The sequence below is a fragment of the Opisthocomus hoazin genome, chromosome 8, assembly GCF_030867145.1.
Source record: "Opisthocomus hoazin isolate bOpiHoa1 chromosome 8, bOpiHoa1.hap1, whole genome shotgun sequence".
Classification (NCBI taxonomy): domain Eukaryota; kingdom Metazoa; phylum Chordata; class Aves; order Opisthocomiformes; family Opisthocomidae; genus Opisthocomus; species Opisthocomus hoazin.
In genome coordinates, this window is record NC_134421.1 from 47,483,696 (window position 1) to 47,509,049 (window position 25,354).

The 25,354-nt window shown below is 40.2% G+C and overlaps 1 protein-coding gene and 1 long non-coding RNA gene across 6 annotated transcripts in view; one reads left to right on the forward strand and one right to left on the reverse strand.

Annotated features, from left to right (window-relative positions):
- Positions 1–15,595, reverse strand: part of LOC142362278 (uncharacterized) — a 240,819-nt gene extending 225,224 nt beyond the window's left edge. For all 3 annotated transcript variants that reach the window (XR_012764903.1, XR_012764904.1, XR_012764905.1), the window contains exon 1: positions 15,396–15,595. This is a non-coding gene — a long non-coding RNA (uncharacterized LOC142362278). The remainder of the gene's footprint in view (positions 1–15,395) is intronic.
- Positions 13,863–25,354, forward strand: part of KCND2 (potassium voltage-gated channel subfamily D member 2) — a 305,706-nt gene continuing 294,214 nt past the window's right edge. The window contains exons 1-3 of one of the 3 annotated variants that reach the window (XM_075429148.1): positions 13,863–13,927; positions 14,775–14,881; positions 16,088–17,261. In XM_075429148.1, coding sequence (XP_075285263.1) covers positions 16,147–17,261 — 1,115 coding nt within the window. In that variant the 5' untranslated portion in view covers positions 13,863–13,927; positions 14,775–14,881; positions 16,088–16,146. Of the gene's footprint in view, positions 13,928–14,736; positions 14,882–16,087; positions 17,262–25,354 lie in introns of those variants that run through there. The other 2 variants (XM_075429149.1, XM_075429146.1) reach the window with 2 other exon arrangements.

The window sequence follows — 25,354 nt, forward strand, 5'->3', positions numbered from 1 at the left end:
AGATACACAGATTTCAATTCAGTACTTTTTTTGTAATCTCCATGCAGTGAGGGATTTCTGTGCACTAGAAAATTAGCAGACTTTAAATTATTTTTGTCATCCGGCACCTGCAAATCATGCATAGTACCATATACCTAAATTGTACAGCTGTTAGAGTCACACAAGATTATCTCTATAATGAAGAAATATAGCACATCCAAACAAGAAAGATATAGTTATATATATCTTCTATGGCTATGGATACACACATACAAAATAGTTATTTTGCAGTAGGAGTTGATGTGTTTTGTGGCATGTGACAGTTCTCTTGGTGAAATTAAATGCACATCACATTTTGTCTTCTCAGCTGTTGCATGCTACCTAGTGTTCAGTTTGGCACTGTCTAGGTATGCAGCCACAGATGGAAAGTCAGTATGTGCGACATGCTTTTCACCTGCCATGAAATGCTGAGCTCCCTCCGTCATTTTGTATAAACAATTTGCAATTGATTTAGTCCTCACATGGGGTATTCCAAAATAACTCAGTAAAATGTTTACTATTAACAGTACTGTATTTAAAAGCAATGAGAATACACTTTTAGAAGCTTTTACATGTCATAATTTCCAGATCTGTGATGTACAGCACAGTACGAGGGATTAAAATTATGTATGAAGCTCTGCATTTGATGCTCTGATACTATTTTTAGGTATTGACATCTGGAACAAAAAGGATTAGATGTATAGCTTAATCCTATCAAAGACAATTGTAGTTTCCCTCTTCTACTCTGCGCTAAACACACGGAAGCTCCATGCAATAACATACGACTAAACAGCGATTATATGACATGGAAGTGATGTTGATTTAGGACACAGGATATAAACAGCTTGGCAGCACACCAGTAGATAATTTCAACTGTGAGGACACTTTTCATGTTTCAGTTCACAATCTTTTGTACGTCTTACAGAGCAAGGATTATTTTAAAGAACTCTTCTTGCTCTCACAGAACCACCTTTCCTGCCAAAGAACTTACAAATATCTTATAAAAGTCTCCTGGAATCTGTTTTCCTATCACTCTTTTATGTAAAAGCATTGCAAATATTAAGAGTAAAGAAGAATATACTGAAAGATATTATAAGTAAAGATGAGATGCAATTGCTTGCCTTTATCAACAATAAAAGGAACTTAGAGCACTACCTATGAATAAATCCTTAATTTTTAGATGGTTAAACTTAGGTGAGATGTATCCCACCTTGCAATGTGCCTTTAGAAAGCCTCTGCAGATCTCTTGAGGTTCCTCCCTTTACTAACACTGAGTAACACTTTGTGTGGCTAACAGTCTTCATTATAACCTTGCCTTGCCATCAAATAAGCATATGTCATCCAGAGAATTACCTTTTGCTTACTTACCTCATGGAATTGTTAATATTTGTACATGTCAAATACATAAAGATCCATGGGACGATAATTCAGTAGTTCATGCACAATACACAGTACTAAATATTAGGATTTCCTATTGCCACTAGTAATAAAAGCTGCTTTTTACAGTTGATATTAGTAAACCTTGGGGTTTTTTTTGTCATATGTGTTTTTCTGAACAATAAATAAGGCAATCTTTCAATCTTTTCTGTTAGATACAGGCATATCATAAATGGGAGGAAGCAGCACATGGAGAAGAGTGTTTAATTTTTATAATTTAGGCCCAGATTGTATTTAAGACTTTAAGTACTTAGCCTACTTTGATCACTGTGGGAGATGTAAGTCAGCCTATAAGATTACAAATTAATCTTACTTACACAGTAGGAGAAAGACTTTATGTCAAGGAGTAAGAGTTACAGAAATATAATCAGAACTCTTATTAGCTTATTACATATATTAGTGGTGCTGTAAAACACGAAATACTCAGCCAATATCAAAATAGAGGTAAACAGTGTCCAAGACACAAGTAAGTTTTCACATTACCATTCTGAAACTTATGTAGATGTTCTGGATGGCTCTTCAGGGTCAAAATATTTGTTTAAGAGTGTGATGTTTATCATATATGCAATTACTGGGAGGATCAAAGAGAAAAAAAAATGTTAGCTTTCCCAGTTATAGACTGAACTGATCAGCACAACATAAAGCTGCAAGGTAAGCAAGTACATCATGCTACAAATAACTACGGATTTTCCAACTGGCTACCATACCCTGCAGGTTCCTTTCCTAAGACAACACTCACTGTGAACACGTTCACATTTACAGATGGGTCCTTACGTGAGGAATCATGAATTTTAAAATCAGGCATTGGTCATTCAGTAAGAATTCTGTACTGAACATTCCTGCGCCCACATAAAACCCTGTTAAAGCTCAGGGTACTTACAGGCACAGCAAATTTTATATTAACTGTCACTACAGACTGGAACCAAAACAGTGGATATAAATTTAAATTTTCACTTTACCAAAATCCTATATTACAGGCTAAATTAATTAAGGAGCTTTGAAAAGTCTACAGCAAATAGTGAATCTGTGTTTTATGATCTTTTTTCCACGAACATTCCATTCTCTGAAAAAACATCCTTTGTGTTGAACTAACTTTTAACAGTTTTGGCTGAAAGGGGAAATCTGAAAGTCTTTTTTTTATACATTTTCTAGGTAAGATATTTCTTGTTCATTTTTTTGAAATTACTTTTTGCTTTGTTAAATGACAAAATTATGGAAAATTTCTAAAATAATGTAAAAACACAAAATGAAATGTTTCTAATAAAATTTTTTAAATAAGTTAATTTGGTTTCATTCTTCTTTCATTAGCACAATCAATGAATTTTAGCTCTGGATCAACATACCACAGTGTTTTGAGGTTTTTTTCAGGCAGTGAACTGGGAAAAAAAACGAAATAAAACCAATTATTTGCAGTTCTACTACCAAACATAAATCCTTTTATTTGAAAAGCTACCAGGTCGTCAACTAGATATCCATTACAAAACAAAACAAAGAAAAACAGAAAGCAATAGCAGTAATCTACCTATCTTTAGAGCTTTACCATGAAAAATGTACTTGTCTACAGAAAACTTCTTTAGATCAAGCTTAAAATGACACGAAGAATGTACTTTTCTTACTTTTCTACAAAGTCTATGTGTGTACAACTTTTTCCTTATGGCATTTCTGTTTTACTTAGAGTCATGATATTTACATTCCACCAAACCAAATGCCAAAATGTCTATTATTCAAACATAACATTAGATTTTGTAAACTCCTGAAAGGTTGAGTGCGTTTAACCAGATACTGTATTTGAGCTTTCCATATGTAATGAAACTTAGCGGGAGATTAAGAACTCAGAAGAAAGGCAGGCACACTGATGATCTGACATTGTATCTTTCTGAAAAAAAAAAAGAACATGAACTCTTTATTGCCTTTGTCCCTTTTAGTTAAAGAGGAGAATATTTACAGTAGAAAAAGTGCTTCTTTCATAGCAGAAAGATTTCCTCAGTGATACGAATGATATTAACCATTAGTTCTATCTTTGAAATAACCATTTTTCACTAACAAAAGTGAAGGCACTAAAATTCTTAGTTACAAAAGTTAAAATCCTACTAAATCTGTTTGCGTCCGTGGTTTTAATCAGAAGTGCAACAGTGTAAACTGGAGTGAGTGTGGCTTGCAATAGTAAAATCAATCCTTGCTGAATTTTCCTGCTTAATATTGCATACAGAATATGGTGTCTGATCATTGCAAAGTGCTTCATATATGGCAAAACAATTCTTGGAAATTTGCTATAATTAAGTTGTTTAACAATCATTTTTACTGGGATTTTTTTCTGTAAGTATAATTTTGGGTTGTTTTTATTGTATTTTAAATGTTAAAATTCTAGATATTTTACCCTTTGTTTGGAGTTTTGTAATACTGCACATATATATTACTTAAAAAGAGAACTATATTATCAGGTGTTATACCAAATTAATGATTGAAATGTTAACATATGTAATTTATACAGCGCATCACAGATCAATACATCTTGATGCTGACTAAGAAATGCCATCTACACATAGGCAGCTATCTTCTGAGCTGTAATTTTACCCCTGTGGCAGCATAAGGAAAAACAGATACATAATTCATATGAGACCTCTTCCTGATGGTGCTAAAGTTAATAGGAATGACAAACAAGGGCTTAGACTTAATAATTATGACCCACTCTTGTATCTTCTTGCGTGGTAAATAAGAACTTACTCTTCTGAAGTGCAAAATATTCTTAGCTGTCATTAATTTCATCAGGAGCAGGAGATGTGCAGCACTTTGCAGGGGATGCTCACCATTAGCTCAAAATTAGATTCCTAACACCCAGCAACGAGAGTTCAAATTGTTACGATACTTAAGGATGGCTCATTCACTTTTTGGTCTTCAAGGTCTGAATACACTTAAACATTTATGAAATGTCACTGAAAATATGACATTTTTTAAAGTACAAAAAGTTGCCCAATGGCCCCAACCACAAAATGATATGGCAGGAAGAAATAGCAGGACAGCAAGTGAATGGTTGCCCTTCAATATTTTTGTAGACTAGAAACCGCTCAGGGAAGTGTGTTTTTTCTAAACTGTTGCTCTCCCAGTTCTACAAGTTACTGGGATCAGAGATAGCTTTTACCTTGGAGATACTAAGCTCTATCCCCATCCAAACTTTATGAAGCTCACTGAAATCTTCCTTTGTTGTTCTGTCTCCAGTAACATGCAGTGGTAACAAAATGCAACAAGATCGTACAAAACCAGAACTGTATACATTACTTGTTATCAAGGCAATACTAATAAAGTAAGACTGTTTAGTTGCTATACAGTGGAAAACAGAGGGGGGGGGAGGGGAGGAGATCATTACCTGTTCGTAACTTCCTCTTCTGTGACCTTGTTTCACACTCACCTGGAGCTGCTACATGGCCTGTCTCTGCCAGCCTGAGGATAGCCAGACAAACCCCCAACGTGTAAGAAGCTGCATCAAGTAACAGATTCCCATGAGTATGTTTTTTACTAATGTTTAAGCATGTTACAGAGCTGTCACGCAATGGTTCACTTCCACATCAGCTCTTAATGGGTATTTCGCAGGCTCAAAGAGACAGATTGTGGCAATGCCACAAAAAATACCAGGACCTTTACAAGTTAAAGGCCTTTTGTTTCCTCCCAATAACTACTCTCATCTTAGTACCATTATGATAATTAATAACCTGTACTGTTCTTGTTTTGTATGATACTGTTCTCTTAAACCTCCACTGCATTATACCTGTGCATACACACATAACCACACAAGTCCTTTACAGATTTTTTTTCTTGAGATCCCCACAAGCTACTAAGTGTTTGAGCTGATGTTGACTAGGGTCTAAGCAGGGCATAAGCCACTAAAGTACTATTGCTCAAGAACAGCTTCTGATCTACACACACCTCTGACTAGCAGCTGCAATTGTTTACATGAGTAGCTGTGGGAAAGCCACAGAAGGATTCCTACTTCTCAGCTGTAATTCTTTGTTGCAGTTCAGGGGCATGGCAATCAGGCACAAGTAACTTTGTGCTATTCCTTGTAATTGCCCAGTGTAACTAGAGTTTCACCTACAAGGAGAGAAGCGTGGAAGTCCACAATAAAGAGACTGGAAAACAGCATGTCCAGATCTCTCTTTTCTACAGTGAGCTGGCTAGAAATTCTCAGAATTAACATATCAAAATAAGGAAAGATGGCACTTTGTAGCCTGGTTTTCTAGGTAATTGAGTAAATTTCCACCTAATTGAGTGAATACAATAATTTCCCATGTCAGTCTGTCTGTCAAACTCACAGTTACTCTTGAACATCATTTCAGAGAGGTAAACAGTCTAAAGACAAGCAATTTTGATAATTTTATGAGAACTGGCAAGTGGATGGACAAGAGACACCCTATTATTATTCCTTGTGAAAGAGGCTAATGAGATCACACTTTCTTAGACATCAGAGATAGGAGGGAAACCAGACATCATTAGTTATGCTGCACACAGTACTACTCATTTTTTTAAAGCTTTCAATGTTATATTATCTTCTGTCCTAATTGCTTTAACTGGGAGATGAACTAGAAGAGTACGGTATGGGGTTTGGAAGGATTGATGTCCCATCTAGACAACACTTCCATTCAGTGTAACAGATAAAATTAGACAATCCCACTCACTGTGAACTATATGACTGGTTTGCTGAGGCTGAGAGCAGAGCAGAAGCTGCAAATGGACTTTGACCCGTAACAGAACTGTCATTGATTCTGAGACCTTGAGCTACCAAAGCGGTTTCAAGTTGTTCCTTCTAACAGAGCTGTATTTACAGAAACGTCCCTAGTGCCTGGTGTTTCACCCTTCTGCTTTCTATTGCTTTAATGTGTATTAGATTGAGCAGATTTTTTGTTTGTTTGTTTCATATGGTGTATGTCAAATATCTAGACTGTAATTGCTGTAGTCTTGAGGCTGGTTTATGTTATACCATATAGCAGTTCTTTCAAGTGACTGGGCAATGTTACACACACAACCAGAAGGAAACTAAAGATCTGACATTGTGATGATTTTATTCCTTATCATCTTGCTTTAAAAAGGTTGTAATTATTTTCTTGCTGTTTATGAACAATGCTGCTACAGCAAAATAATGTTTTTAATTGGTAAACCAAGCTACAGACTCCTTATGAAGCAAGTATGATTTCATTGAAACATACTTCTTTTAACGTGGACAGCAATAATTTTTGTGCAGGCTCTCAGATTATCTTAGCAGCATAAGTTATAACTGAATAACCCGTGGTGAAAACTGCCCTTGAGGTAAAGTATTGTTTATCAAGCAATAAAATATTCATTTAACTTTGTGATGAAGCTAAATAACAAATAAATCTAATGTATCTCTGTGACATATTTCCTTTGGAAGCATGTAGAGCATAATGACCAGTAAATTTAGGACAGTTCTCAGTTGTAACTTCTTGATTTTATGCCTGCTAACTTCTTGATTATAAGGCTGCTCCGTCCAGATGACATCCACTAATACCATGACATCAAGTCTAATTAACATGTTTCTCAGGACTTTTTAACTACCCACTCTTCTACCCTCATTATTTTCCAGGGGAATAAGACTGGTTTTAGATGTTCTGAAAAAAATGCTACCATTTGCAATTTTTTTTTCAAGCTTGAGTTTTTAAATTAAGTTCATGAAAACTATCATGGGTAACGTTTCACTTTTGTAAACAGACTCTAAGACATCTTATTTCCCCCTTTGTTTCTATTGGAAGCTTGAACTCAACATTCACCACAGCAATGCCACCAGGAACGCCACAAAAAAATTTATTTCCTCTCTAAGCTAGAGAAGTGGCTTTCTACAAAGGATTGCTTTCTCACTGCTGTTTATGTAATTAGAAAGCAATCATTAACATGAAAGAAGGTTTCTATTTCCTGTTTTGAACTGTGGTACAGGGGCTATTAGTAATTACTGGCATACAAAGTGCCCCTACAGGTTTCTCTCCAGATATTCTCAGGTTTGAAGTTAGCAGCTTCATGCCAGTCTGCCGGACCTCAGGCTCCTTCCTTTGCTAAGAGCTGGCTGGACTAAGGAAGTAATTTGTAATGCAAGCTAATTCAATCTACTAACTTATGAAAAATGTTCTATGTTCATTCGTGCCAGTGAATGACACACTGTTTCTATTAACTATATTTTTGCACATATTCATCTCTTTCATATAGGATTCCTATAAAGCCACTGAGACTTGAAATCATGGAAGCTTTGCTGGAACAGAAACCAGTTATTAGAAACGAGTAGGATACAATTCCAGTTGCTCTCAGTCAGAGCTGCATTACCCCTCTTTGGGTACCCTCCACGTAAGCTACTGAATAGCAGAGTCAATCTAGTAACAAAGCAGTGTAGAAAGGATACACAGTATAAGAGAGATGGGACTAATTAGGCAAGGAGCCATTGAACGTTGTGAGGCTTTTGCAGGAACAGAGGAAGGTGGCTGATATCCAAGCCCTACATTTCCTGGAATACAAAGAAAAAGGAGGACACCTAAAATGGTAAAGTTTGGACACAGACTGAAAGACTGCCATGCTGGGAGTATGTTATAGAGTAAAAAAAAAAAAAAAAAAAAAAAAAAAGTGAAGTGAAAAACTGTGAAGTAAAAAAAAAAAATCACTACATTTTTTATTTTGCTTTGCCTGATAAATCATTTTACCATACAATCTGTTGTCTATGAGGCAAACAGCTCCTAAAGTGCAGGACATAGAGAAAGGTCTGTTAGAAAAATATATATAAGGAAACTTAAACAAAATCTAAGGAGCATTACATTTTAATTTATATATAACTCTCAAAACATTGTCAAAATCCATTACCAAGACTGAGGTAAGAAAAATCATAATGGGAACTCCTGAAAAAGTATTAGTTTTACTAAGTTTCCTTTGCTTATCTGCATTTTCCACAAATTTACCACAATTTCAAAATTTTTAGCAATATTGTCCATCTTAGTAAAGCAGAAGCAAATATAAAGGACGCTAGCATTTTGTTGCTTTGCTCAGCCAACATCCAGCATCTATTCTATCAGGTATCATCTAAATGGAACAAAGATTTCATAATTCCACTGAGCAAAAAATTCATAATTTCACCAACCGGATGACTTTTTCCAAGCATAAGTAGACAGACAAGGATGGTAGGGCTATGGATGGCCTGGAGTAAGGAGCTTAAAACCTTAAGAGAAGGGGGAGAAAATTTATTCTGCAACGTTCTTCATATTTTTTGACTCTGGAAGCTACTGAAATGTAAACTTATTTTTTACCTTGGCCCTTGTCTATGGACACTTCTAAAGAAGAAAAATGACCTAATTTGAAAATGGAAAGGCTGAAGCTTTCCCAGCTTGTGCCAACTTACTGGGTTCTCCAAGACTATGTCACCACCCTAGCAGAGTCTGTCTCATCTATGGTTACACTGGACCACAGGCTGCCCATATCCCTTTCAGTGTTACTCCTTGTGAATCAAACAGTTCTTGTTTAGCTGATCCTGCAGCTCTCTTTGATAAACATTTCCAGGCAAGTTCCTTGCCTGCTGAGACTTCGATTCTCACCAGATTTACCCTTTTCACTGCTGTAAGGCTGGAGAAGTTATTAAATAATTTAATTTAATGTGCAAAGCAGGATTCAGGGCCCTAACTAATATGACATGGACTTGTAAATTTTATTTATGCTTTGACGTGGTTTGGTCCTTCAGTTTAGCCAAATTTTCTTCTGAAACATGAAGGAACATATGAAGGAATGGTCATGACTAAATAACAGACTGTTAATTCTGCAGATATTGTCTACCTGCTGCAATATGGACTTTATGTGCATCGGTCTTTGAGAACTAGATTAGAGAAAATAACTTCAATCTTGTCTGAGATTTTACCCAATGGCTGGAGGAAACAATGAGACTCATCTGTCAGAGAATCAGCACACAGAAACAGGGCAAACAGAAGTACCAAACTCTACATACTACAAAGAACCAACTAGTCAAAGTGGCATGTTGTCACACACTGATGCAGAGATTTGTCAGAACAAAGCACTTTACTAGCACCTCACACTTCAGCGTGAGGAGAGAGTGTTTCTAATCCGTGCTATACATTCTAAGAGGGTTTCCTACTGTTTTTTCTCTTTTTCAAGTGTTTGTGGAGTGAAAGGTATCTGATGATACTGGAGATTCTGCATGTGATTAGAAATGTGGCTACAGTGACACAAGTCTGGCAAGAGGCACCTTTGTCGAAGAAGACTTTCCAAAGTGCTTCAGCACAACCAGGAGTAAGAGCTCTAGTGGTTCATTAGTTTTCTGCATTAATTCTTAGTTTCTCTTTCTGAGAGAAACTCTTAGTTTCTCTTTCTAAGGATGTGACCTTAAAGACACTTGAAGTCCAGGGTAGTTTTCCCATTGACTTAGCAGACTGGCTCAGGCTTTCAGTCTCAGGCTCATCCTGCCTAATTTAAAGTGTCTAAGACTCCTAAATTCAGGACCACAGCCATCTCAGTCTCTCTTTCATAGTCAATGGATGCCTGCCTACATACACTCCAACTGTAGGCAGGATGCATTGCGCTCTGGAGTTGTTTCTTTCCCTGTCGACTCTAGGAAGTCAGGGTGAGTAGGCCCTCAGTTAGGCAGCACAGGTGTCTAATGCTACGTTGGTTGAAATCGGGCCTCTTATGGATGAAACAACTATTCTTTTTAAGATACTATATGAGCCAAAAAATGAATTTGAAATGAGAAATATGTACTTACCTAAAGTTAGTAAGTTTTTATTTACCATTTCATTGGTGGTTAAAATATCACTAATTTGAAGAGGAATTCCCAGAGCTTAATATGAATAATACATAGTTTAACAGTATTAATCTTTCATATAATATTCTGTACACAAGAAAAACATATGCAATTACTAAATCAGTATTTGTTGGTTTAGAGCAGATAAAGTGCAAATATTTGAGATCAAATCAGCCCCTTCTTTGGAAGAATGTGAGTTTCTCTTGAGATTATTCCAAGTACTGACTTAACCTCACCTGAAGCAAAAAAAGAAACCACAGCTCTGCCTTCTTCTTCTATCCACTAAATCTGTAATAAGAACACAAAAAATCTTTTCCACAGAAGTAAGGGGGGGGTGGGGGGTGGAGGGGTGTTAGGTTAATGATGGCTATACTAACTCTCAAATTGGCTTCAGAATTTAAAAGAAACGGTGCACATTGTGCACTTCCCCCACAGTATGCCTTAATCCTTGACGACTGAGAGGTCATTTTTTAGCATCCAGAGCAAGCCATTTCTCCGTATAGAAAGAATGACAAGCACTTGCACTGCAGAGTGACCTGAGCTTATTTTAGCAAACTCCCAGAAAGATGGCTTTTTGTCTTTGGAAAATTATGCCCATATCAAAAGCCTCCAACTTATTCTGTCTGGCCTACAGTACAAAAAGCAGCTAGTGTTAGACAAGACAAATCTGTGAAGGCAAGGAAAGTGCAGTGTATGAATATCTGTATTTATGTTGATTGTATGTTTGACCAAAGGATTATTTTTTTAACTTGCATTATAGAATCTAACATTTTTCTCTGTGAGACACATTCTAAATCTCATGACCCAGTTCTTCAGTGGGGCTGTGACCAGTACTCTAGAAATCCTTACACTAGACTTTTCAACTTGCAAGGCCTCAGGAATGTTCCCTCAATTGAAAAAAAAAGCCTCAAAACACACCACCAAAACTCCAAACCTGTTTTTTCTCAGACTAAGAAGCACTCAGACCTTCAAACAAGCAACACATAATGTAGAACAGGCACTCCAGTCGAACATTCTGCTAGTAATGATTGGAGTGGGTTTTGGAAGAAATTTTTTTTTTAAGAAGAAGAGTAAGTAATTTTTATTCCTATAAATTAAAATAAAAAAGCACCCTTTGCATTGTTTGACCAAATAATAGATAAATATGGAAATTTTTTATGGAAAGTATTTTTACTAATCCCAAAGGGGGGGATCTCTGCATGATTTTATGCATCTGGCATTGAGCGTACAAAATATTAGTATAAGAATGCAGGAACAGTGAAATTATCTTGTAGACTAAAGAGAAGGGAAAGAGTCAGAGGTATAGCTGAATCTTGAGGTTAAGGCTTACAAGGTGGCTTTAAATATTTGTAGTGTTATTTTCTCAAAAGGAAAGACCACTGGCTTAATACCAGAGAAAATAAGAAGAGGGGATATACATGTACATGCAGTCTGTAAAGAAAATTCTTGGTTTCAAATATTCTCAATACCTTGAAAAATATTAAAGAAATAATTACATGCCTTAATATAAACATGCATTATAGTTGTTATCTTCTTTAAACCTTAGAGACTTCTTTTTGCCTCATGGCTTTGGAAAGAATTACGAAACAGCTCATATTAGAGCCCATTGTGCATTCCCCTTAGTACCATTTTCTTCTTTTCCTACAATTACTGGGACTTGCTTTCTTTGCTTGAAAATAGGATTTTTGTCTCATTTGAGTCCCTGCTATTTAATTCCTACTTGAAGTCATAATCCTCCCTGTCACACCACACCAATCTCTTGCTAGCTAACTCTGATGTCACAGGCAAGATTTTGACTTCATACGAGCTGATTATTTAGGTACACTTTGTGTACCAGATTTTAGTCTTTCTGAAATGCACGAAGTAAGGAATACTGCAGCCAGAAAATTTCAAGGCACCGAGCTCAAGCCACAAGCTGTGAAAGTTTGAGCCCCTGGTTATCACTTCTGAGTAGTATATTAACGGACGTCCTGTTAGAATAAGAAGGTAACAGAGTATACGCTTTGTCTTTTTCTGTTAGAATAAGCAGGTAATAGAGTACACTCTTTGTCTTTTTTTCCCAATATACTATTTCTGAAAGACACCCCTCTGATACACAAGCTTTCCACAAAAATTTAAGGTGAGGTGAAAATTTTTCCAAGCAGTCAATGGTGCCAGAAAAGACTTCGAACGTGGACTAGTTTCAAACCTCCGATTTAAAACAGACACAGTGTTAGAACACTATCTGATACTCCCCTGTCCAAACCTACAGGGTTTGTTTGGGGTTTTTTTCTGTTTCCTGATGAAATGTGTAAGTCTCTGAAACAGCTTTAGGATTACAACAAGAATCCAGGTGATTCTTCAGTGGAACCCATTCCCATCTCTACATAAGGGGGGAAAAAACCCTTTGTTGCAAGTGAAGAACTGTATTCTGGAAAAACTGCAATGAAAAAAAGCACCCGAAAGCAGTAACTGTTTTCTGTAAAGCTAGGCATGTTAAAAAATAAGAGCAGTTATCGACTGTAAAAAGAATCTGTAGCTGAAAATGAAACCTTTTCTGATTATTTGTCAGGAAAGTAAGTCCTGTATTATTGTCTCCGTGCTGAGTTGACAGGATCATAAATTGGGCTTTATTAATTGCTACAGGACTGTCTTTTTTGTAGCATCAAATAAAAACCCCTAATCTTTCACATGGGAGAAGAATATCTGCATCATTGAAAGCTCAATACCTACTGTCGACCAACTAATTTCATATTAATGGATTAATTCATAGGATATAATGCACTGAATATTTGAGCTAGAAAAAAACCCCAAACAAGAAAGCAACAAACAACTCCAGCACCAAAAACCAAACCAACAAACGACTACAGAAAGTATACTTTATTTTATGTGATATTTTATTTCACATGGTTTGATATATGTGATCGATCACCGTCGCAAGTTTTCCGAAGTTGGGAATCGCACTCAGACATTTTTAACCTTTTCTCACGTGCTTTCAGGTATTTCTTATAGGAACAGCTTAGGGACTACAGAACTCATACAGTGCTCATGTTTTTCATGGCAACTTAGAAGTTAATGTATATTGAAGTTGAGCGTATCATTAAAATATAGACAAGGGTTACCTCACAAGCTTCAGTATATATTTGTTTCTTTTATGTTTGTTTCGGGTTTCTTGGGCATGTGCCTAAAACAGGTTATCGGAGCGGGAAGTTTGGCCAGCAGATCTTCAAGAATAAAGCAACCTGTTTACTCCGCGATTCCTTCGGCAGCCTCCTACTACGAAACCGCAACATACGCGTGAATCAGGGGGAGGAACACCTTCCGGCGCTTGCTGCGAGCCCCGTGAAGAAGACACCGAGTCTTTTCAGAACCTCAATTAAAAAGACACAGGTTGCGTTTATCGGGGGCTACCGCAGCGGCACGCGGCGCTCGAGGAACGGCGGGGAACGGGTGCAGCCCGGCGGGGGACCGGCGGGGGGGGGGGGGGGTGACCGCGGCGGGGGGCGCGGGGGTCCCGGCCGGCCCCGCAGCGGCAGCCCGGCGGGGAGCTCGCTTTTTCCCGTCATCCACGCGCCATCTAGCGACGGGAAAGCAAAGGGGGGGGGGGGGGGAGGGGGGGGGGAGGCTTCGCGCGGGAGCGGAGAGGAGAGGAGGAGGAACAGGCTCCCGCACCCGTCCCAGCTCTCGCCTTTCCCGAAGCTGGTAAGAGCCGTTCGGATATGGCAGTGAGCGCTCTGGAGCGGCTCGGGGCGGGCTGTGAGGAGCACCGCCACACTTCGCTCCCAGGCGTTTCACCACCACCCCCGCCCCCCCTTCTTTCAGTCAATCGTTCCCCTTCCCTCCAAAGGAGCTGGAGCTCCCCAGACACCCCCCCTGGATACCTCACCGAAGCCACCGCCGCCGCCCGGTGCCCACCCGGAGCGCCGCTGACTCCGCAGGGTCCGCAGGGCGCTGCCGGCGGAGGGGTTGGACCGCGCGATCGCGGCCCCGCAGAGACACACACACACGCGCGCACACACACGCGCGCGCACACACACACACACGCACACACACACACGCGCACACACACGCGCGCGGAGGCGCTCCCCGCCGTGCCGCCGCCGCCGCCGCCCGCAGCCCCTTTGTTCCGCCGGCGGAGCGATGCCCGCCCCGCCGCCCCCCGCCCCTGCGCCCGGAGCCCGCGGGCGGCGGCGCGGGAGGGCGGCATGGCCCGCCCGCCGCGAGGGAGGCAGCGGGAAGCCCCCCCCCCCTCCCCTTCCCGGCCCCCGCCGCGCCAGGGCCTCGCCGCCGCCCGCAGCCCCACGGCAGGGGCAGGGGCAGCGGCCGCAGCCGCAGCCGCGCCTGACGGCAGCCCCGCAGCCGCAGGATCCGCACCCCGAGAAGGACGTGCTCCGCCGAGCTGCCAGGCGCGATTACGTTGTTTTCCCCCCGCACCCACCCACCCCTTGAACTTGTTGCTTGGCGCTCGGCGGTGGCGGGGGGGGGGGGTGGGGGGGTGGGGGAGAGCCTTATTATCGATGTCCCTTTGGATGCGATCGAGCTTTCTCAGGAGCAACTACTTGCCCGCCGTTCCCGGCGGGGCGCGGGGATCCAGCGGCGGAGCCCGCATTTCCAAAAGTCTCTATGCAACTGAGCGCTCTCGCCAGACTTTCCCAGGTAGGTGCCGCAGGCTGGGCACGTCCGGAGGGATGCGAGAGCGGAGCCGAGGGGAAGGGGCGAGAGGAAGGAGGCGGAGGGGGGGGAGGTTGCGTGTGTGTGTGCGGGGGGTGATCCACCGCCGAGCCGCTAAGGAACCCCGCTCCGCTGCCCCGCGCCCGCCTCCGCGGCCCCCCGGCCTCCCCCGCCGCTGGGGACCCTCTGCCCCTCTCCCCGTCCAGCGCCAGGCTCCCGCGGCTTCGCCCTCCGCCGCCCGCTCGGCCGCTCCCGAGGACGCCCCGTGCATCCCCACCTTCTGCGGGAGCCTCCAAAGCCCCCGCGCCTGCCCCCGCCACCGCGGCTCCGCCCGGCCCCCGTCTCCTCGCCCCGGATCAGCCCCCGTCCCTGCCCCGACGCCCCGTCCCAGGGAGGCTCCCATCTGCCCGCTTCCTTTCTCCCGGGCGCTCCCCCCTCCCGGCGCCCCTTCCCCGGCGCCCCTCTGCCCTTCAACGCGTTTCCTGCGAGGAAAACTTGCCTTAAAGTTTAATGCTGCCTCCGGGAGCTCCTCCCCCTGCCCCCCGGCTCCCCCGGCCCCGGGCCCGGGTCAGGAGGAGCCCCCGGGGCGACCATCAAGGTCAGGGAGAGGATTCGTCCCGCTGCCGCGCCCGGGGCTGCGGTTGGGGAGGGGGCGCGGCCCGCCCGGCCCATCCCCTCCGCCCCGCCACGGCGAGCGGGCGGCCCCGCTGCGGCGCGCCCGGGGAGGACTCCGCTGGCGGCCGCGGGCCGGCTCCGGCAGCGGGCGGGGGAGTCGAGCGGAGCCGAGCGGAGCGGGGCGGAGGGGAGGGGCGGGGGGACCGGCCGCGCCGCGCGTGGAGGAAGATCTCCTTCCAGGTGGCCGCACCGCTGCACCGGCGCTGCCGGCCGGCTCCGGGGTCAACGCTTTGTGGACCGCTGCTTCCATCCAGGGGCCTCGCCTGGACCTCGTGTCCGGAGGGTCTGGCTGCTACAGCGGCTGCTTTGAACGCGCCGGTTCCCGAGTGCCCTGATTTATGGCCCCAACTGGCTAACCAGCCCTGGGAAAGGATATTCTGGGATGAAAAAGGGAAGGAAGCAAAGAGGACGCAGAAAGATTTTCGGTTAATACCGAAAATCACCGCGATGTCCAGAAATTCTGTTGCCTCAAAAATGTGTGAGCGTTCGTATTTTTCTTTTCCCTCTCTATATTAGCGTCTGGACCGGAACTGTTTCTAGATTGACGGCCGTAGCTGTAGTAGGTGTTTGGGACCATGGCAGCGGGCGTAGCGGCTTGGTTACCCTTTGCCAGGGCAGCAGCCATAGGATGGATGCCAGTGGCCACAGGTCCCATGCCAGCTGCTCCGCGGCAGGAGAGGAAGCGAAGCCAGGACTCTCTGATTGTGCTGAATGTGAGTGGCATCCAGTTCCAGACGTGGCTGGACACCTTAGAGCGCTACCCCGACACTCTGTTGGGCAGTTCGGAGCGGGACTTCTTCTACCACCCTGAGACACAGCAGTACTTTTTTGATCGGGACCCTGACATTTTCCGCCACATTCTCAACTTCTACCGCACCGGGAAGCTTCATTATCCCCGCCAGGAGTGCATCTCGGCTTACGACGAGGAGCTGGCTTTCTTTGGCATCATCCCTGAGATCATTGGCGACTGCTGTTACGAGGAGTACAAGGATCGCCGACGTGAGAATGCCGAGCGCCTGCAGGATGATGCTGATCAGGATCATGCAGCTGAGAGCTCCCTGCCCTCGATGACAGCTCGGCAGAGGATGTGGCGGGCCTTTGAAAACCCCCACACCAGTACACTGGCTCTGGTCTTCTACTATGTCACGGGTTTCTTCATTGCTGTCTCTGTGATTGCCAACGTGGTGGAGACAGTGCCCTGCGGGGTAAGCCCGGGTCGCATCAAAGAGCTGCCCTGTGGAGAGCGCTATGCTGTGGCTTTCTTCTGTCTGGATACTGCCTGTGTCATGATCTTCACAGTTGAGTATCTGCTACGTCTGCTGGCGGCCCCTAGTCGCTACAAATTCGTGCGCAGTGTCATGAGTATCATCGATGTGGTTGCCATCATGCCGTATTACATTGGCCTGGTGATGACAGATAATGAGGACGTCAGTGGGGCTTTTGTGACACTACGAGTCTTTCGTGTCTTCAGGATCTTTAAGTTTTCCCGCCACTCACAGGGACTGCGCATCCTGGGCTATACCTTGAAAAGTTGTGCCTCGGAGTTAGGCTTCCTCCTCTTCTCACTCACGATGGCCATAATCATCTTTGCCACAGTCATGTACTATGCAGAGAAAGGTTCATCAGCCAGCAAGTTCACCAGCATCCCTGCAGCCTTCTGGTACACCATTGTCACCATGACAACACTGGGGTAAGTGCAGCTGGTGTTTGGTTACAGCCAACATTTCAACAAGTGTATTGGCACTAACAGAAAATACTCAATTTAAAAAAATGTTGATAGAAAAAATGCAAGGGTAAGTTTTTGTTACAGAACTTTATGAATACGACTCAACTCATCACTTCTTTCTAAATGTTTTACACATGCAGGTGTTGCTGAGGTTAAAATAACCCAAACCTCAAAATAGCACATAAACTGAAAAAGCAAACAACAAAACAAAACAAAAAAATCTTGAAACTGTTTGGGTTCTTCGCAATTTTCTTGAACATTATATTTGGTTTTGGGTAGTGAAATTGGATTATTTTATGAATATCTGTGAGTTATCAGTGGATTTTTAATAGAGTGATGTGTTTGCTGACAGGAGTCATTACAGTGTTGCAAAAGTAGTGATAATTATAAGGAGAACTCAAGTGTGATCTTTTAATTTGGTCATGCATGAAAGTATGTGGACCTGCCATTTTATTTGAAGTGCTGTATTGATGTAGTCTTGGATATTAAGTTTGGTATTACAAAGTAATTTTTTTTCATGAAAGTAAAACAGGTCTAGATACCTTAATCATCACAAAAATTATTCCTGGTGTTATTTAAGACACTGGATAAATTTCATTTGATTTCCATGGATCTGTAACTTGTAAATGACAAGTGTCAAGCTACGCTGACCGGTGACAGACTCTGGAAATGATCAGAGGATGTGTGAGACATACGACAGGTCAAGCATATGTCTTAAAACATAATTCTAATGGCAATATAAATTCTTCCAGAGGATTAGGAGTTAAAAAATGCCATTGTTGACATTAGACTCCAATGCAGTTTAGTGGAAAGATGGTAGATAGTGCTGCTTTATAAAGTCTCTGATACCAGAGTCATACTGTATCCATTGAATCTGTGCACCAAGTTCTAAAATGCATTTGTCTGTGATTATAACAGGGATTTGGAAGGTTGACTAATTTGAGAAGACAATTTTTTGCCCAGTTCTCAATTTTGAGTTTGTAGAGTATCATCTATGAAGCTGAAAATTTGTTGATTCCTTAGAAACTGTCTAGTTATTTATTAACTGCAGATATTAAAAGACAAATTTTTCACTTTCATGAAGACAAGCCCATCATTTTATTAGTCAAACATTTTGCCACATCTTGTTGGGACTATTGAGATTTATGAAACACGTATAACTTTTGAATTTAACAAAATGAAAGTGCATTATTAAACTATTATGAAAAAGTCAATTTATTATGTGCAATTGTAATTTAGTTGGGAAAAGCACATCCAAAATATTGAAAAAGATAAAGGGATTGTCTTATGCCACCATGTTTTACAGAGGGCTTTTATCTTCAGCATGATATAACAAATGAAGATAAATATAGTGCATTGTTAATATTTCATGCTACTTGTAAGGGCAAGTTATGCTAAAAAGGAGTGACAAGAGCTTTGGGGGTTTTAATCTGCTTTTTAGGTTCCTGGGTTTTTTTGGTTTTCGTTTCTTCTGGTAGTGACGAACTGAAGGGGCAAGTTAGCAGAAGGAACAAGTTAGACATGCTAAGTAGTTCCATAGTCCTCTATTTTCTGGTGCTGATACTTTTTGCCACATGTTTCTAATTAGAACTGTGATGATTTCGACAAATTAGGCCTTAAGATTTTACCAGTATTTGGCATGTATAATCTTCCTAGAATAGAGCAGGTGCTGGTCTGTGGTTTTTGTAACAAAAGGTGTTTTTTGAGTAAATTGGTTTCACCATTACGGATGGTTTGGGCAGTTCTTGTCCATGGTACTGAACATAATTTTGTCTTCAGTTTTATGGCCAGTTTGCAACTGATTATGATGTGGCTATGGCATCTGTTTGGCATTGATATGATTTGATGGTTTCTTTCATTAAAAAAAAATATTATTCTGTAGTTCTGAGTTTTGAGGTATTGTTCTGAGTAAAATCTTCAAAAGTACTGATGAGATTTGAACATCCTTAACAATATCTTTGAATAGAGACTGAAAACGTATTTTCAAGTACACAGCCATACAATATTTAGGTCCTGCGGAGAGAAAAAAGGATTAAAAAGAATACACTCATGCTTGACTCCTTTTTCAAGGTAGTTTACACAGAGAACGTTTTGAGCAGGTTGTACAGAGATCTAAAGTTTCACTCTCAGAAGTTCAGATATGGTTATGAGTTTGGATATGACAGACCACCAGTTTCTGGGAAATCTTTAATCAATGCATTAGCTAGATGACATCCTTTTAATAATGTGATAACCATATAAAAGTTATGTTTAGATGTTAAATATATATGAAAAATTTAAATAGAATTAACATAATAAAAGCTTTGAACTCTTTTTAGTTGATGGAATAATTACACAAAAAGAGAGGGAAATTACAAGAAAAAGCAGCAAGGATCAGTTAAAATTGATTGTAATTAGCACTGCTACCTTAGCTCTGTGCTAAAGCTTCTCATCTGTTTACTGATACAGAACTCCCATTCAATTTTAATTTTAGTTTAGCTGAATTAGGGTTATATAAATGGACTCTATATGAACAACTTTTTTCTTTTGGTTACAAAGCTAGATGAAGTCTTTATGTTTTAAATGGCAATAGCACACAGCAGGTTGTGTGAAATGTTACAAAAATACATGAAAGCTAATACCGAATAATAGATTAACATAAAGTTGAGTTTTTGAGTCTTGGTGTCATTCTCGTATTTTGCTATGTAGCAAGGGTATTGAGTAAGGGCCTTTGCAATTAGGGGAGTTATTATCTTGGAAGCAGAGCTATATTTCTCAGTTCTGCGTGACTGCTGAGCAATTAAATTGTCTTTAAAAAATATAGATAACATTTTCCTTTGCAGAGTGCCAGTGACTTCAAATATTGCTACATTTTAGCCTCCAAAGATATCCCAGCTATTAACTGCTCTTGACTGCTCAAATCAAGTAGTACATAGTTGTACGCAGAGATGTTATGTGAAAGAAATGAAAGAAAGGGAAGAAAGGAGGAAAGGGAAAAAGAGAGAGTGAGAAAGAGATAAAGGCTGAAAGAGAGAGAGAAGAGAGAGAAAGATGACGCTAGAATAACACCATGTGTTCTGCCAGAAAACGAGCTGCCTGAATTAAAATTTCAAATTAGTGTTTTATCAACATTAATTGTAGCAAAAGCAAAAGTAAAGTAGGAACAAGGGACAAGAAGGGACAAGAGAATAACACTGAAAGAGGTCACAAAGCCGTCTGCGGAGATTCAAGGTAACAATGAAAAGCCTAGAAGTTAGGGGCATAAAGGTCAACAAACAGGGTAGTGTGAAACCTGGCAGAGCAAAAAAGCTCAGGTCTATTGAACTGGGACTGGCAGACTTACGTGGGGGCTTGTGAGCATCTACACCCATAATGACACAGTTATGTCACTTTCTGCTGTCACCTTATAACATGATAATCTAACAACTTTCCTTCTGCCCTGTCAGTAGCCAGCAAATGAGCTGGAGTAGCTGGTAAGTTTTTGATAGCGTAAGGCTAGTGTTGGTTCCCAAATCAGGCAGAGCTATAGTGTAATTTATGTTTTGTTTATGTATGTAAAGATATTATATTTTAAATAAGGAACACAGTGCTCTTCTGTGACTAGTTCTAAAGCAATCTCAGTGCTATATTAAACTTCTGTATTTATATGCTTTACATTGAGTAGCTTTGTCAAGTCATACAATACTTATGTAGATGAGCACAATACTTTATGAAGGGAAGTTTAAACACAAGACTATTCATTTATTTGCTTTGATTGTATAAACTAGAGGTGTGTCTTCCAGAAAAGATAAAGCAACTATTCATTTTCATTATTTGCTAATATAGCCTGTAATGTACGAGGAATCCCATCTAAGACACATCAAATTCCCTGAAGACTTTATAATCAAACAGGTGACTGGAAGAGATAACAGAAATCCTTAGACAGTGAACAGGGGAATAGGGCAATTGATGTAATTTTCCTGCACATTCTGTTCTCTCTGATCTTCACTCCTTTTCTGTTGTTATTGCATCCCTATGGGTATATTTAATCTATTAGTTTTCTTCACTTTTCTTTCAAACTACCACTTTCCATAGTCTTCCTGTTTGGGGATTTGTCTGCTGGCTTGGCACCTTTCCTCCCTTGTTCAAGAGAAGTTTAAGATTCGTAGTAAGACTCTTCTGGCTTTATTTTTGCTGCTTCTTTGTTCCAGATTCCTCATTCATCCTTCAACACTAGACCAAATCTTTATTTCATCAACACTGTAATTCATTTGATCTGAACTTTCCTCATAACTGGGTTTTTTTTCTGACCTTTGTTTGATAGAATTTTTCCTTATGAGCATCATAAGATTTCCACAGCATCCCTTTTTACCCAAATGCCACACACATTATCTTGTTTTCCTTTTCTGACCATTGTGCCTTTAGTTTCTTATGGTCTCTGTGTGCTAGCTTGAAAGCATGCATATATTCAGAACTTGCATTAAAAAAATTGAGTTCAATGTTTCTGACAAGAGACCACAAAGTTAGAAATCTTTGTTTTGTGAACAATTTCATTAAAAGTTTGGAAATACTCTTATGATGAATATTATAAAGGTAAAGATTAGCAAACTTAGAATATTATTTCTATATCTTCTACCTACGTGTTGACTCATTTTGTGTTTGATATTTTCAACCTGTTTCAAATAGCATTTTTCCATTTTTGTATTCTTGTATACAACCTAGTGAATTTCGTATGATACGAATGTGTTTGATGTCTCAATCTATTTTCTCTTCACAGCAGAGAAGTTTAGCCTGAGTAGTCAGAATACTACAGAACAGAGGAGGGACAAAGTGTAGTGTAATCACCTTCAAAGCACATTACTAGATATTCAAAAAGAGCTCCAGGGAGAATTTGAAATACTGAAAAGTAAGGGTCATTTTGATACCAGTTACAAAAAAAAAATATATATATATATATATATATTTGTTCTCTAATAAAAAGATTACTCAAACATTCTGCTCGTACTAAATCCAAAATGCAGCAGCTACTGGAGGACAATTAACTCTATCCCAGCCAAAACCAGGACAGGCTATTGTTGGCTTGACAGAGAATGGGAGTCATTATATTCTTATAAAGTTTCACTGGGGGCCAGCTTTCTTATTCAAAAGAATCCTGAAGATCTGTTACAGGAACAGGAGTTAGCTTACTTCACTCATTTTTCTTGAGCATGAATTTCCGTACTTCGATTGTGAAGAGCATGAGGGTGATGCTTAACAAAAAGATCCTTCTGCTCAGAATCTAATTTATTTTCTCCTTTGGTGGAAACAAATGGAATTTTGTTTACTTGTTGTTATTGTCAGTCATGAATAAGAACAATGAGATTGGTGTGGTCCAGGACGTAGCAAAGAAATATGCTGACTTAGTACAGCAGAACAAATTGACTCAGAGAGTAATTATGACTGGTGCCTGGTCTATTAATTATGACCTATCATTCAACTTATCCTCAGTGAATATTGTGATTTTAGTAAAATCCTTAATTGATCGAACTCAAGAAGTTCAGACTGAGTGACGACAATCTGTACTTGACTCACATCATTGTGCCTCTGTCTAAGAAGAAAAATTTACAATATAAAAGGCATATAAATCTATGAAGACAGTATTAGAAATAGTGCTGCTGTGCAAAAAAAATCTGGAAATGGAAACTGTATTTCTGAACATGGGAACTTACAAGTACTGCAGAAATAAAATGTCCAGAATAAGTTGAGAACATCTTACAACTTCAGGGTGACAATTAACTTTTCAGACATTTGAAAGAATGTCTAATGAATTACTCCTATTACTTGATATTTATGCCATTAAGGCCCACTGGTAGCAGTTTTTAATTTGCATCACGGTAAGCTGATGAGAGAAGAATCTGGTTCAGCAGGGGTCAAGTGGATGGATTGTTCAAAAGAATGAATATAAATTAGAAATACAGAAACAAAGTTTAGATTCAGCTTTATTAAGTTTCGTCAGTTACCTGACAACAGAGCTGACAGAGTGATGGAAAAGATTCTGTACATTTCTGTACCTACCATTTATTGGGCAGTAGATAGGAGCACAGATTTTTGTGCAAGACATAGTTTAAAAACATCTTTTTTTCTGCATTGTTCATGCGGTGGAGGAAAGGTTTTCAAATTCATAGACAGTGCTTTGAAATGATATCTCTATGCTACATTTCCTGAACAATAATAGTTACCATACTTGGACTTCAATCCCTATTGCAATTAGTAGCCTAAATTCTACCATTATTTCTTGAGTGCTTTTTGCTGAAGCATATGATTTTGATCTTCCTGTGCCTCTGGTAATATTTTAAAAGCCCCCTGTTAAGTAAAAAAGTTGTTGGTTTTGTTTTGACCAAAAAAAAAAAAAATTCACCAAATTACACAAATAAATTTGCATTATTTCCACAGTATAGACATAAATAAATGCAAATTGAGAAGAAATACAAAAAAATGCTTTTGGCTAGAGCACCTGATGTGCAACAGATGTAAGAGTCCTGTAGAAAAATACTGGATTCAAATATTTATTCAGGTATCTGGTGTAAGAAGGCGCAGATTTAGCATTAGCATATATAGTGATCGTGTGACCAATACATCAGTCCTAGAATATTTTAGCTTCATTAAAAAAAAGAAATCTAACAAGATTCAGCTGTAATATAATTCAAATGAAACTGCACTCTTTTTCTTACAGCAACCTTGACACACCTTATACATTCATTATTACAAGGCACATCTTAATGGATCCAGTCATCGGTAGAGTTCCTACTGCCACCAGTTCAGATTCTAGCAGTTAAAAAGCTAACAAAACATTAAAAGAATGCTATGTGTGTAAATATTAAAGATACAGAGTTGTTATCCATCTAAACAATCCTGTTCTTTGTGTATTTAGAAAAACAGTTTCCTTTCTTCTATTCCACTGTGCAATATAGTTCCCTACTTGTCTGTAGGGCTCCAGCCTGCAGGTGAAAGTCTGGAGCCACTGTGTAGAGGTACTTAGTTAGGGCTTGATCCAGCACTGTTATAGAAAATGGGAGGTTGCCTAGAAATCTACAAAAATGTCATTAATATGAACAAAGTCAAATTTTGCGTATTTAAAGTCAAACACTGCAAGGAAGATTTTTAAAGGCATTTAGGTATCTGGAGATGCAGATAGGCACCCAGCTTGAATTCTCAATAGGGGCTTAGGTGCTCAGAAACACAAAGAAGAACAGTTGAAAGCAAGAAAGGTGGGAAAATAGGTACCTAGTCACCTTAGAAAACATAGTCTTATGTGCACAAGAATAACTTCTAGGATAAGCATAGTACTGTACTGAGACTCTGGTTGTGTCCTACCTCTATGAGAATCAAATGGATCTTACAAGGGTTCATGTCTGTTAAAATACAATATGCCCTATATTCACATAACACTGTAGAAGGAGATAGAGTGTTGTGTGTATGGTATTCCTAGTGAAGAGGGATAAGCAATTCAAGAAAAAAAAGGGTGATATGACTGAAACAGTAATGTAAAGCATCCAAGGGAAAATATATTTTTTTGATCCTTATTTTATGTCTCTGTGTTTTTCAAACGAACAGTTCATCATGAAAAGATATGTAAGAAATGTGAGTTATGACATGAAGATAGTGTTAAATTAATGAAAATGCTTTTAGAAACTAGGTGCAAAATTATAAAACAATGTCAGGTAGGAGATTCCATTTTTTCAGAGAAACATCCAACCTGAGGATTTATTGGTTTCAATAGGTCTGATGTTTAGCTTATATTCAGAAATTGTGTTAAAATGCTGAAGTGTGGTAAGAAAAGGTAAACTTATTCTCAGTTTAGACCACTGAAAATTCATCTCTTTCTCTAATATTCTGACTCTATTTGATTTTTGTGTGTATATTGTTTGTAGACTGAAGTGGGAGGTTTGAGAAGTACTTTGCCTGCAGTTGCTGCTTTTTTTGCAGTAATATGAGCATGGTCTTTAGCTCTGCTAGTTGATTTGTACCTTAATCTGTGCTCCTAAATGAAACATCTTTAAAACACATTTCCCGGATTTTTCCTGACTCCTTGCATAAAGTTATTTTCTTGAGGTAAGCAT